This window comes from Danio aesculapii, chromosome 6 (genome assembly GCF_903798145.1).
Source record: "Danio aesculapii chromosome 6, fDanAes4.1, whole genome shotgun sequence".
NCBI lineage: Eukaryota > Metazoa > Chordata > Actinopteri > Cypriniformes > Danionidae > Danio > Danio aesculapii.
Genome location: NC_079440.1, coordinates 57236278 through 57251715, shown reverse-complemented (window position 1 = coordinate 57251715; position 15438 = coordinate 57236278). Strand labels below are relative to the sequence as shown.

At 33.2% G+C, this 15438-nt stretch overlaps 1 protein-coding gene across 1 annotated transcript in view; it reads left to right on the top strand.

Moving 5' to 3' along the window:
- Positions 1–14013, top strand: part of tnnt2b (troponin T type 2b (cardiac)) — a 31127-nt gene extending 17114 nt beyond the window's left edge. Inside the window, exons 8-13 of the mRNA XM_056460756.1 lie at positions 46–123; positions 1701–1808; positions 1890–2002; positions 5106–5196; positions 5525–5565; positions 13667–14013. Of these exons, the coding sequence (XP_056316731.1) occupies positions 46–123; positions 1701–1808; positions 1890–2002; positions 5106–5196; positions 5525–5565; positions 13667–13706 (471 nt within the window). The 3' untranslated portion in view covers positions 13707–14013. The remainder of the gene's footprint in view (positions 1–45; positions 124–1700; positions 1809–1889; positions 2003–5105; positions 5197–5524; positions 5566–13666) is intronic.
- The last annotated feature ends 1425 nt before the right edge of the window (positions 14014–15438 follow it).

Genomic DNA, 15438 nt, shown 5'->3' with positions numbered 1-15438 from the left:
ATGCTCTTATGATGTCCTGCATCTTTTGTCTGTTGTGTTGATCAGGAAAACCGCAGGTCAGAGCGAGCAGAACAACAGCGCATCCGCACAGAGAGAGACAGAGAGCGGCAGAACAAACTGGCTGTAAGTCATTCATGAGAAATACATTACAAAATACAAACCAAGGAGAAATACAGTACTTCTAGTGATTAACCTGTGTAATTAATTTCAATGTGCCAAAGTAAGGGCAAAGATTAATCTAATTATATAATGCTATATATATATATATATATATATATATTTTTTTTTTTTTTCTCTTATTCCTTGCCATAAAAGTGATATTATTGAACATACACATAAAATAAAAATGCTCATTCAGACGGCATTTAGAGGTTTTTGCATCTAAACTCATATTTACATAATTGAGTACACTTCATTTTGAAAATTATTATTTTATACATTTCTCAGTGAATATAGGCAATGTGTTTTTGTGCATTTAAACAAAACAGATTTATAAACAGATATATTTATTAAAATAATATTTTAGTCACTAAATATATATAGAAATTGAAAGATAATACATTAAAATTTAAGTAAAATATAGCAAAAAATGTAAAATAAAATTACAATATACAAAATTTCAACTAAATTGTTTTGCTTCTCTTGATTTTTCCTCTTTTTTAAAAAATTTGTATTCAATATTTTGTATTGTTTTATTTTGTATTTTGTTTATATACTAATTTTGGGCCGTTATGGTAAGTTATTTTGTTAGATAAGCTCCAGATTTGGCTTCAGTACTGACTAATCTAATGTATATACTCAAATATAATATTATAAAGCTTATAGAGGAATTTTTTCTCTTCTTTAAATATTTCCCAAGTGATGTTTGACAGAACAAGGAAATTCTTACAGTAAATGCCTGATAATATTTTTTCTTCTGGAGAAAGTCTTATTTGTTTTATTTCGGCTAGAATAAAAGCAGTTTTAATTTTTTTAAAAGCTATTTTAAGGTCAATATTATTAGCCCCATTAAGCTATATATTTTTTTGATAGTCTACAGAACAAACCATCATTATACAATAACTTGCCTAATTACCCTAACCTGCCTAGTTAACCTAATTAACCTAGTTAAGCATTTAAATGTCACTTTAAGCTGTATAGAAGTGTCTTGAAAAATATCTAGTCAAATATTATTTACTGTCATCATGACAAAGATAAAATAAATCAGTTATTAGTAATGAGTTATTAAAACTATTATGTTTAGAAATGTGTTGAAAAAAAATCTTCTCTCCGTTAAACAGAAATTGGGGGAAAAATAAATAGGGGGGCTAATAATTCTGACTTCAACTGCATATATATATGAAGAGTTCAGATGCAAAAACCTCTAAGTGCCGTCTGAAATTTGTATCGAAATGAACATTTTTCTCAGCCTCCTTTGTTTATGTTGAGTTATTTTACTGTAAAGACCAGGAATAAAACTTATCCTTTACTGTAAAAGTGAAATTACTGAACCTACCCACAGGTGCCTAATAAAAATGCTCATTTCAGAAGAAAATTTCAGACGGCATTTAGAGGTTTTTGCATCTGAACTATATATATATATATATAATCATGTATAATATATAGTATGTATATTTATAATCATGCTTTCCTTCCTGGTTGTAAAATGCATCGCTCATTGGTAGTTAACATTGTTTTCTTTATTATTTCCATTTTTTTAGGAGGAAAAGGCTCGAAAAGAGGAAGAGGAGGCCAAGAGGAAGGCGGACGATGATGCAAAGAAGAAAAAGGTTCTCACAAGCTTCCAGTACACCGGATACATGCAGAGGGTAAAACAGCTCAAAGGTCAGAGGTCAAAATGTCACCAGCAGAGCTCACTTTTTGTTTATTGTTTTGCTTTTGATTGACAGACAGAAAAAAGGGGCGGGCCCAAGAAGCAAACTGAGCGAGAGAAGAAGAAAACAATCCTGAGCGAACGCCGCAAGGAGTTGAACATCGAGAACATCGGCGCGGACAAGCTGAGGTGAATAAGTTATCAAAACACACCTGAAACATAGCTTGAACGTTGCTGTTGCCTCACACTCACAGACTGGTTAATCGTGTTTTTAAAGGCATAGTTTACATTAAATGTCATCATTTAATGTCCTTTTCACTTGTACAAAACATGTCTGAATTGATTTCTTCTGTTTAACACAAGAGAAGATATTTTGAGGAATACTGAAAACCTGTAACAAGGGCAGCACAGTGGCGCAGTGGGTAGCACAATCGCCTCATAGCAAGAAGGTGGCACAGTGGGTAGCACAATCGCCTCATAGCAAGAAGGTGGCTGGTTCGAATCCCAGCTGGGTCAGTTGGCACTTCTGTATGGAGTTTGCATGTTCTCCCAGTGTTGGCGTGGGTTTCCTCCGGTTTTCCCCACAGTCCAAAGACGTGCACTATAGGTGAATTGAATAAGCTAAATTGGTAGTGAGTGCGTGCAAGAGTTTCCTAGCATTGGGTTGCAGCTGGAAGGGCATCTTCTGCGTAAAACATGTGCTGGATAAATTGGTGGTTCATTCTGCTGTGGCAACCCCTGATTAATAAAGGGACTAAGCCAGAATGAAAATGAATGAATGAAATCCTGTAACCACTGACTTCCATACTTTTTCCTACTATGGAAGTCAATGGTTACAGGTTTTCAGCATTCTTTAAAATATCTTCTTTAGTGTTCAACAAAAAAAAAAGAAACTCATGAGAGTTTATAATAGGGGTGCACAATATATCATAAAATTATTATTATCGCGATATACGTATCACAGACAAGTGTGACAAATTACAATTATTTCATGCATTGGTTGCTTATTTAAATTTGAAGTAAGAAACATATATATTTTTATTTTTTTATATCTTTAATGGCCAAAAAGGCTTTTAAAATTATACAAAATGATGGTTTTCACTTAGAAAAATCAAACACATGGCGCAATAAGGCGCAAGACATGATTTGTTGACATGATTTGTTGCTATTTTCAGACCAGCGCAACAGTAATTTTCATGTTTTGCACCACGTTGTTTAAATAGCAAATCCATTTGCACCACTTTGTGGACTCATTGGTGTGCCGGTTTATTAAGGAGGTGTGTTAAGGCGCATTGTTGGCGCGTTGCTATTTTGAGGAACTGAAATAGACTCACCATTGACCAACTAAAAGCTAGTCTAAAGTCCAGTGCAGAGCACGTTAGTTATGCGCCTATGCAGGTCCAAATGCTTACACATTGCTTAATACACACAGGATGAACAGCAATACACAAATATCTTTACATATAAAACAATTAAAGGATTAAAATGTTACAAAAATTATTATTTTCTACATAAATATAAAAACCGCTACCTTTACGCATTCTTCATCTCGGGAGGCTTTTTGCAGTTTATTCATGACAATCTGCATAAGTATAATGTTATCATTATAAGCAGTATTATTTATTATATGCATATTTATATTTGCTTTAATTAAAACAAGTTTAGATTTGTCCATCTGTCAGGTTTCGGAGATGTATTAATCACCAAATGAAGCATAAGAATAGGACGTGTGTTTGGATATAACTCAGTTTTTTGACCTCACTTCATAATTATTGCTCATTTATTCCTTTGCTGGAAATTAGAACTGAATTTATAAATAGTTTTGAAACAAATCTTTGAGCTTAAATGAAATTAAATATGCTGGCTAATAGATTCTGCGGAGTGAGTTTCCACCGTTTCCTTCCTCCACGAAAGTAAAGGAGCAAAGATTAAATGTAAAGAGAAAGTAGGGCCGATCGGAGGAGGCTCGTTCTTTATCTACATGCTGCAGAGGGTCTGTTTAACTGTTTTCTTGCTAGTGACGCTTCAGTTTTTACTCTGACAAAGTACACCATGTAAATAGCAAATGCGCCATGGCATGACGATAAAACTGACTCTTAAAGGTGAAAGATGAAACTCTGATTGGTTTAATGCACGTTATGCTCAAAACACACCCATAACCCATTACAAGAATAAGCACAACCCTGTTAGACCATGCGCCAGTGCAGAGCGTATTTTTCCATCCAATAGCAAAAGTGGATTCAGACATGCTCTTAATGCTTTTGTGCCATGCGCTATAGTATTTGCACCTAAATGTTTAGCGCTAAATGTTTGCACCTTGACACAGTTTTTTTGACTGAATTTGAAGTAATTAGATCTAAAAACATATTTTACCAGTTTGACTTAACATCACTACATAAATAAATTATTTAAAAACTTTGCTAATAAAATTAGCATTTTTCTAGGGAAATGTTATATCGCAAGACATATCGTTATTAAAATACCCATCAACAATATCACATATTTTTCCAGTATCGTGTACAATGTAAAACATGCAGGGTTCCAATGTTCAAATAAGTTAACTTAACAAATTTAAGTGGCCTGAACAAAAACCAATTAAGTTGTCCCAAATTAATTTCAACAATTGTGTTGTTTCAGCTTATTTTAAATACAGTTGAAGTCAGAATTATTAGCCCCCCTGTTTATTTTTCCCCAATTTCTGTTTAACAGAGATTTTCTCAACCCATTTCTAAACAATAGTTTTAATAACTCATCACTAATAACTGATTTATTTTATCTTTGCCATGATGACAGTAAATAATATTTGACTAGATATTTTTCAAGACACTTCTATACAGCTTAAAGTGACATTTAAAGGCTTAACTAGGCTAATTAGGTGAACTAGGCAGGTTAGGGTAATTAGGCAAGTTATTGTATAACGATGGTTTGTTCTGTAGACTATCGAAAAAATATATAGCTTAAAGGGGCTAATAATATTGACCTTAAAATGGCTTTTAAAAAATTAAAAACTGCTTTTATTCTAGCCGAAATAAAACAAATGAGACTTTCTCCAAAAGAAAAAATATTATCAGACATACTGTGAACATTTCCTTTCTCTGTTAAACATCATTGGGGAAATATTTAAAGAAGAAGAAAAAATTCAAAGGGGGGCTAATAATTCTGACTTCTACTGTAAGTAGTTTGAACAAGCAGCAAATCATATAGTTGTTTGAGTGTAGTTCATAACTACTTGAAGGTGAGTAAATAGCGAAGTAGATTTTCATTTTTTGTGTGAACTGTCCCTTTAATACAGAGAAACGGCGAATGAGCTCTGGAAGAAGATGCGGCAGCTGGAGGCCGAGAAGTTTGAGATGCAATACAAATACATGAGCCAGAAATACGAGGTGAGCTTTCCAAATCCATAACATGCAGATTAATGGCCTCAGCAGAACAGGACGGTGCAGTACAGAGACACAACACAAGGAGAGAACTTTTATGAGATGTCAAACAACTATCAATTACACACACATGCAGACACACCCAGATCAGAGCTGGCAGAACAATCACGCAGGCCAGTTCCCATGCGCGCACACACACGTACACACAGACACACACACACAGATATAGAGAGAGACAGACACACACACAGTCTGATTGACATGAGAAGGAAACAGAGTGATACAGCAGTGATTCACACACACTGATTCATTGGTGCGGTTTTGTGTCTTGTAGATCACCGTCCTGAGGAATCGAGTCAGCGACCATCAGAAGAAGTAAGCTGGTGTCAAATCATGATGCATTAACATAAAACAAAATCATGAGGCGTTATCATCAAAGAAAGTGGCAAACATTTTCATCATTATTTTGGGGGGAGGTTGTTTACATGATCTGTTCATTTTGGCACATATTACTGAATATCCATTATAATTTCTTTGTAATTTATGTGAAAAGTACATTAACCTAATAAAAAATAATACATATTAGAATAAATATTAAACATATAACAATGGTATTATTATTATTACAAATTATTATTAATTATAATAATAATAATAATTAGTAGTAGTAGTAGTAGTAGTAGTAGTAGTGGTGGTGGTTTTGTTGTTATTATGGTAAATAATAATAATGATAATAATAATAATAATAACAATAATAACAATTATAATAATAATAATAATAATAATAATAATAATAATAATAATAATAATAATAATAATAATAATAATAATAATAATAATAAATTGATAAACATTTAAAAAGGGTCTATCTGTTTAGTAGCAATGCATTTGTTTGATCAAATATTAAGTATAATATAATATAATATAATATAATATAATATAATATAATATAATATAATATAATATAATATAATATAATATAATATAATATAATTCAATATAATATAATATAATATAATTCAATATAATATAATTTAATTTAATTTAATTTAATATAATATAATATAATATAATATAATATAATATAATATAATATAATATAATATAATATAATTCAATATAATATAATTTAATTTAATTTAATTTAATTTAATTTAATTTAATTTAATTTAATATAATATAATATAATATAATATAATATAATATAATATAATATAATATAATTTAATTTAATTTAATTTAATTTAATATAATATAGTATAATATAATATAATATAATATAATATAATATAATATAATATAATATAATATAATATAATATAAAATAATATAATATAATATAATATAATATAATATAATATAATATAATTTATTCTTGTTATGCAAAGAAACATTTTCAGCATCATTACCTATATTCTTCAGTGTCACATGATCCTTCAGAAATAACTTATTTATTATCAAGGATGATTTGTTATTATCAATGTTGAAAATTGTAATAAAATTTAACTTCATTTTTCTTTTAACAAAATGTGAAACATCAAAATAAATAAAAACAATATATTTATTTTTCATATAAATCATTAGGGGGGGCGGCGTGCAGTGGGTAGTTTGCATGTTCTCCCTGTGTTGGCGTGGGTTTTCTCCGGGTGCTCCGGTTTCCCCCACAACTCCAAACACATGCGCTATAGGTGAATTGGGTAAGCTAAATTGTCCGTAGTGTATGTGTGTGAATGAGTGTACACTTTTAGAAATAAAGGTATGCAAGCTGTCACTGAAACAAATTTGTAGCTAAAAGGTCCATATTAATACCTCAAGGGTACATATTAGTACTTAAAAAGTACAAAAGTGTTCCTCTTAAAATGTTTAGGTACTAATATATACTTTTGAGGTACGAATATGGACCCTTTGAGTACAAATGTGTACCTTTTAAAAAGGTACCACCCCAATGACAGCTCGCGTACCTTTATTTCTGAGAATATATGAATGTTGTCCCAGTGATGGGTTGTAGCTGGAAGGGCATCTGCTGCGTAAAACATATGCTGGATAAGTTTTGGCAACCGCTTTGGCAACCACTGTAAATAAAAATCACTGTCTAATAAAGGGACTAAGCTGAAAAGAAAATGAATGAATAAATCTTTATTGACATGTCTTTACTTTCAACTCTGACCCATGCACTTTTAGACGATGCATTTGGATAATTGTATCTTAACCATGTGCATTTTTGTTCAAAACTTTCCTAAATTATGATTCAATCCAGTAAAATAATGGTTTTATTAATTACAAATAACAGCATTTCTTTTAAATATATATATATATATATATATATATATATATATATATATATATATATATATATATATATATAAATACTTTATAATATTTGTGTGTCTTTACTGTCACTTTTGATAAATTAATGCATCTTTGCTAAATAACAGAATTAATTTCTTATTAAAATTGATTATATTTTACTGTAATTTTACTGACCCTAGACTTTTAAACTGCAGTCTACATTTGGACTAATATATTTAACATAAAGTCATTGCAATACTTTAACAACTTAAAGCTCAAATAGTAACTCACATTTGCTAGTAATGCCAAGGTTGTTTGTTTAATAGAAAGAATTTGTGCCACGTGTAAAATCAATGCAGAATCTGAATTCAGAGTAGTATTTGGTGCAGCTTCAACTGTGAGCGCAGACCAAAACCTGTTTAGCTCTTGTTAAATTCCAAATGTCAAGCACACTCTGAACAGTAAACATGTTAACTTGAGCTGGGATGAACAGTGATGAGCACGAGTCCTGAAATAACACACTGACCTCTGAGCCTTCAGATAAAGACCCAGCTAAGACGTTTAATCCCGCTAGGCTAATCAAGCATAGCATCATGTTTCCAGAGCTTTCAGTGCGAAATAACAGTGGCTGCTTTGTTGTGGATGACCTTTGACTGGATTGTGAATTCAAGAGCGTACGAATGGAAGTGCAAAAACAGACAGTTAAAGGATTTTGTGCATGCGATGAATAAAAATAATAATAAAAACATGATTTGGATCAGTGTCAGTATGGTAATACCCTGGTGTTTTTGTATTTAGTTTATATTTATATAAAATATACAGCTGAAGACAAAATTAGGAGCAGTCCTGTAAAAATTTAATTATTTTTCAAATATTTCCCAAGAAAAAAAATATTTAACACATTTTAAACTTTCTTTTAAATGTATTTAGTCTCTGCAATGATGACACTGTGAAACAAATACTGCTTGCGGTAAAATTAAGCTGAATCAAACTAACTTTGAGAGTCCATTGAACTTAACATTGAATATTATATGTTAAACTGACTTAAAACAGCTTGCATAACAATAAAATTAAGTTAGAACATGATTAACTTAGTTTAACAAGTTACCAAGTTACAAATTTAACATGTTTTAAAACAGCGCATGTGTGTAATGAATTACAGCGATTTACTTCAGCTTTACTTCTTCAGCACAGCCGCGTGTCAGAACAATTATAAAGGAAGACGCTTCAATCGCAGTTTGTGGACGTTAAATCAGGTTTATTTTGTACATTAACATAACAGGTATCCATACAGCAGTGGACATTAACCTGTATCCTGTCACATATGCGTGCAAAATGAGTGCAAAGCTTAATGGGCGCTCTGTCTGTCTGTCTGTCTGTCTGTCTGTCTGTCTGTCTGTGCGTGTGTGTGTGTGTGTGTGTGTGTGCGCGCATGATGCAACTGCACAACAAATACTCATTGGTAAAGTTCTTACTGTAGTATTTCTCCCAAACGCTACATGAGATCTGCTTCCTTTAAGTCTGTCTGTTGTCTGACGCTGCCGAGGGAGGAGATTAAGGCACGCAGATAGGCACGTAGAAACGGTGGGCGGGTAGAACTAGCCTTAAAGGCGCAGTACGACAAAACAGTCCCCTAGTGAAAAAATGTATAAAATAAAATCTTGCAAAAGGTGAAAAATGAAAAATCTGATGGGTGTTTTGAGCTGAAACTTTTCAGACACATTCTGGAGACGCAAAACACTTATATTAAATCTGAAATAAGAGCTAACCTAGGTGCCCTTTAAACAAAGATGAATAAATAATGTAACAAATGTATTAAAAATTGTTTGTTCCTGTCATTAACTAGTGGACCATTATTTTAAAGTGTTACTGAAATATATTGGAGTATATATTGTTACTGTAAATATATTGTTACTGAAATATAGGCCTAATAGGAAATGCTGTGAACTTCACAGCACTGGGAAATATATGAAAAAGAATACAAATTTCCAAATTTTGTCTTTATAATTTGTATTCACCGACACATGCACTCTGGTGATTGTGGCGACCCAGGTTCGATTCTCGCCTTGAGGTCCTATGCCGATCCTTCCCCTCTCTCTGATCCCCACACTTTCCTGTCAATTCTCTCAACTGTCCTGTCAAAATAAAGGTGAAATCCCCTAAAAAATAATTATAAAAAAAATAAAGTAAAGTAAATAAAGTAAAATAAAGTAAAGTAAAATATATAATCTGTCAGCATGCACCAATGGATTGTATGCACATATTTTTTTCTTTTACAGTGTAATAAAGCTTTTATATATATATATATATATATATATATATATATATATATATATATATATATATATATATATATATATATATATATATATATATATATATATATATATAGGGTGGGCCATTTATATGGATACACCTTAATAAAGTTATTGGGAATTTCTCAAGAGAAAACAATAGTGTGCTTGATTTTAACATTTTAACTTTATTCTTTCATGAGTTATTTACAAGCCCCATTACATATACTGATGTGCCACATACAGGACGTCAATATCAGCAGCCATTCCCATTTTATTAAGGTGTATCCATATAAATGGCCCACCCTGTACAGTATCACACTATTTTGGTGCTAAATATCAGTGTTTCGTAAGGCCACAGCTGCTCTGCACTAAGCCATGTGGAAGTCAGTCAGGTAGTTTAATTATAGACAACAATCACCATAACTTTACCCAACTGCTCCAAACCCACTGAACGCCCCGTCATTCGGCGGATTTAACAAAAGCCTTTGGTGAAACTCATGCTCCAGATGCATGACTCATGGTGAATTTGCACCGACTTGCCCAAATGTTCTGGCTAATATTCTGGCCAGAGCTAAAACTAAATGTATTCTCCTCTGTGGGAAGACGAGGTGTAGAACAAAGGGATTTCTAGGTTTACATCTCTGCTAATGATACTGTAACGTCTGTTCCAAGATGATTTGCCTTTTTTTCCTGAGGGAATCTGTATTCAGAGCTATTATTTTGTGAACTGGCATGACGATGGGTATGGCAAGCCAATGAAACATTTAAAGATCTCATGAAATTAAAATAACTTTTTTTGGATATTAGTATCAGTATTGATAGGTTTTAGGATATCTATAAGCTAGTTAACACCAAAATAGTGACAAAATTCAAAATCAGGACATATAAAACTGATGTAAACATGTAAACCTTGTAGTTTGTCGCATCCGCCTAAACAGATCAAGGGTTTTATTCACGTCAACTTTTCTCATCAAATCTTCTGACCAATCAGATGCTCTCTACTGCTCTCTAGTGACATGCCCCGCCCCCCTTCTTCTCATTTGCTTTTCATTTGATGCACTTGAGCTCAACCACTCTCACTGGGAGAGCTGTGATAAAACAAAAGGCTATTGGCTGTTCTATGTCCCGCCCTCTCTTCATGTTTCAGTTGAGATTACGTCAAACATCGGATTAAAACATACACATTTCAAAGCACTTCACGGGACCTTTAAAGTCCAGGTGAAATCAGAATTTCCACCAATATCCACCAACTATTGAAATGTCCCCACCAATAATTTAATTATAAATATTTAGACTATTCATATCATAGGAACAGCTAAAACTTTAATTAGTTTTATTACAAAAAAGACCAGTGGTTAATAAATGAGCACCTAGCTGTAAGGTCAACACAGTGGCTCAATGGTCAGCACTGTCGCCTCACAGTAAGAAGGTCGCTGGTTCAAGTCCCGGCTGAGTTTGCATGTTCTACCCTTGGGTTTCCTCCGGGTGCTCCGGTTTCCCCCACAGTCCAAACACATGCGCTATAAGTGAATTGAATGAACTAAATTGGCTGTAGTGTATGTGTGTGAATGAGTGTTTATGAATGTTTCCCAATACAGGGTTGCAGCTGTTAGTGCATACACTGTGTAAAACATATGCTGGATAAGTTGGTGGTTCATTGCGCTGTGGCGACCCCTGATGAATAAAGGGGCTAAGCTGAAGTAAAATGAATGAATGAATGAATGAATGAATGAATGAATGTCCATGTAGATGAAATATGAAATGGCTTGCCATAAGAAGGGCACACAGGGATCAACAGGAGAATCCGGCAGCTGTTTCAGGGGAAGTTTCGAGAGTCAGACAGACACGGGGCTCCTGGGAAATCCTGCTCTAAGCGCTAAAAGAATAGGAGATTTGGTTCAGCTTCACTCGCTACTGCTAAAAACACACCTGCTGCAAGATAAGACTAATCCTAACGCCGGTAAATAAAGAAACAACAGCTACTTTACTGGTGTAAAGTTTAGGTCAGGGTACATTCTTAAAAACAGAGGATACACGTGGATCTAAAAGACTTAAAGTTAAAGCATCTGAAGAATTTTTACGTTTATTTTTTGACCGATGAGCTAAGAGAACGCACGGTGCATGCGAAATAAGCCACACTGTAATTAACACTGTTAATTAAGTTTCCATATATTGTGATGAGTGTTTTCTGTTTATTTACGGTTGTGAATTGCATTATTTGCATTATGGGATGTTGATCTCTGCTGTGTTGACGTTTGATGTTAAAAATTCAACTGTACAGTTTAACAAAGTGACTTTTATTGACATTTTAGTAGTTTGAAATAATATAACGCATTAGAAATATTGTATAGAGAAATAAGTCTGTAAAATAACCGGAAATGTACTGGTGGTTTATAACAAGGCTTTTATAGCGTAATATACAACACCAACCCAGAATATATTTCAATTCAATTCAATTCAATTCAATTCAATTCACCTTTATTTGTATAGCGCTTATACAATGTAGATTGTGTCAAAGCAGCTTCACATAAAAGGTCATAGTAAATAGGAACAGTGTAGTTCAGTTTGTAGTGTTTAAGTTCAGTTCAGTTTAGCTCAGTTCAGTGTGGTTAATAATCACTACTGAGAGTCCAAATATTGAAGAGCAAATCCAACGATGCGCAGCTCTATAGATCCTGAACCATGCAAGCCAGTGGCGACAGCGACAGCGGAGAGGGAAAAAAAACTTCATATATACATATATCTTTAATAAAAGTCACTTTTTTTTAACTTTTCAAGGTTAAAAGTTGTTGTAAGGAAGATCAAGATCCCATAATGAAATTTAAAAGCAGAACTAAATCTGGAAAAAATTAAAAAATTAATCACAAGATATGGAAAACTTTTCATTTCCAGATATTTATTTACATTGCTTATAATATAATGATACAGTTCCCAGCATATATAAGTAAACCCCTCACAAATCTGTCTTTTAAATTCATATTTTTAATAGGAAGCCATACTATATTATATTTGTGGATATACATTAGATTAGTCAGCACTGAAGCCAAATCTGGAGTTATCTAACAAAATAATTTACGATAACGAGGACACCCAAATTTATGTTATAGAAAAATATTAAATACAAATTTTAAAAGAGGAAAAATTAAGAGAAGCAAAAAAAAAAAATGGAAAAAATTTAGTTGAAATTTTGTAGGTTGTAATTTTTTTGGCAATATTTTGCTTGAATTTAATTGTATTATCTTTCGGTTTCTAAATATGTTTGGTGGCTAAAATATTATTTTAGTAAACATCTGTTTTCTGGAGAAAGTCTTATTTGTTTTATTTCAGCTAGAATAAAAGCAGTTTTAAGGTCAATATTACTTTTTTTTATAGTCTACAGAACAAACCAGCATTATTCAATAACTTGCCTCATTATCCTAACCTGCCTAGTTAACCTAATTAACCTAGTTACTCCTTTAAATGTCACTTTAAGCTGTATAGAAGATATCTTGAAAAATATCTAGTCAAATATTATTTACTGTCATCATGGCAAAGAGAAAATAAATCAGTTATTAGAAATGAATTATTAAAACTATTATGTTTAGAAATGTGTTTAGAAAAGCAGAAATTGAAGAAAAAAATAAACAGGGGGACTAATAATTCAGGGGGGCTAATAATTCTTCAACTGTAACACCTTACACAATACGAGTACAGTTGTTTATTGAAAAGAAAAAGAGACAAAAATAATAAAAAATATATTCCCTTTTCCTAACAGGTTTACTCTATGCTGCAGCACTGTATATTAATAAACTTTTTAATAATAAAAAAATAACAAGAAAAATACATTTATTGTGAACTGACACATAAAATGTCTTTTTAATAACATATTGATGTTTTTTTTTTCCTTATAGTACCAAAGGATCTAGAAGTAAACGAGGACTGAGGAAGTAAAGCAGCCTCACTGACCCACCAGGAACACCTGACATTTTTGCATATGCATTTTTCTTTATATTTATTATACCAAATTACTCTATTTAGTCTTTATCTGAGAGCTCAAGAATAATGAGCCACCTGAAAAGAATGATGAATCGTTGAAGCTTTAAGTGACTAATAAGACTGTATTTGTGATATTATTATGATTATTTGATGAACATTATGACTCCTTTTGATTTTAATTATGTGCATGTCATTAAATGCAAAGTGCCATGATTGTATTGTATTTTTTGTTGATTTAATAAACCATAATACACTGCAGAAATATCTGTTAACTAACAGTTTTTGTAATTTGTGATGAGTGTTTTCTGTTTGTGAATTGCATTATGGGACGTTGATCTCTGCTGTGTCGACTTTTGATGTTGAAAATGTTACTCTAAAATCACTTTTATTGACAGTTTTATTGGCATTGGCATTATAAGAAATGCTCTGCTCTGACAAAAGACCGTTTATCATGTGTGAACAGGCCCTTTTTGAAAATACCAGTAAATTCGTTCTGGCTATTTTCCAGAAAGAGAAGTTGTAACATTACCTGTAATTTGCCTGAATGCTGCTCTGTGTGAACGCAGATGGAAAATTGCCAGAAAGAGCGTGCTCAAGCTTAGAATGCGCTGATGTAAGACGTCTACTCCAGCCAATCAGAACAGTCAGACGCATTCACATCTGCACTGTTTATGAAAATAAAAGCCTGAGAATATTTTTCCAGACACATTTAACTGCTAGATGTTAGTCAGATAACGTTTCTATGTTCCTTCTTAATGCCAACAGTGTAAAAAAATATTGATAAAATGCTTGTTCGATAAACTGCTGTTTGTTTACCTTCAAGCATTGCTTCAGTTGCTTGACACGTGTGCACGTGAAGGAGTGCTTCAGTGAGCACCAGCACACACACAATATTATGTACCATCAGGGCTTAATTTGAGCCGGAACCGGCACTTCTGAAATCTGATCTCATTTTCAAATAATCATAATAATCATTTGATATCATTCAAAAACCTCCTTTTTCCAATCTCCCTGCTCAACCGCCCTCCTCCCCTATCCTCTGTTCACCTACACTTTCTTCCACAACTCCCCAACCCTCTTTACTTTTGTCCGCGACACCCCTCTCTTCACTTTCGTCCATGACGCCCCGCGGCTATCCAACGCAAGACCTCTACATCCACGAGTAACATACCAGATCCGTAACCCCGATCTGGTCCGGTACCTCGCAATTTACAACTGTGAGCACTGTGTACCATCAACCATTAACAAAAGCCCGACCCCTTCTATGTTTACAAATGCAAGCGCAGCCATTTAGAGGTCATTTCTGGTTAATGATCTCAGAATTTACCGGTATTTTGGAATGTCCAAAATTGCTTTTCTGGGCACTCAAAGCGCTTTACACATAGGGGGGAATCTCCTCATCCACCACCAGTGTGTAGCATCCACCTGGATGACGCGACGGCAGCCATTTTGAGCCAGACCGCACACCAGCTGATTGGTGGAGAGGAGACGGAGCTATGAAGCCAATTATAAAATGGGGAGGGTTAGGAGGCCATGATGGACAGAGGTCAGTGAGCAAGTTTGACCAGAATGCCGGGGTTAAACCCCTACTCTTTTTCGAAGGACATCCTGGGATTTTTAACGACCACAGAGAGTCAGGACCTTGGTTTAACATCTCATCCAAAAGACGGCGCTCACTGAGCAGTAC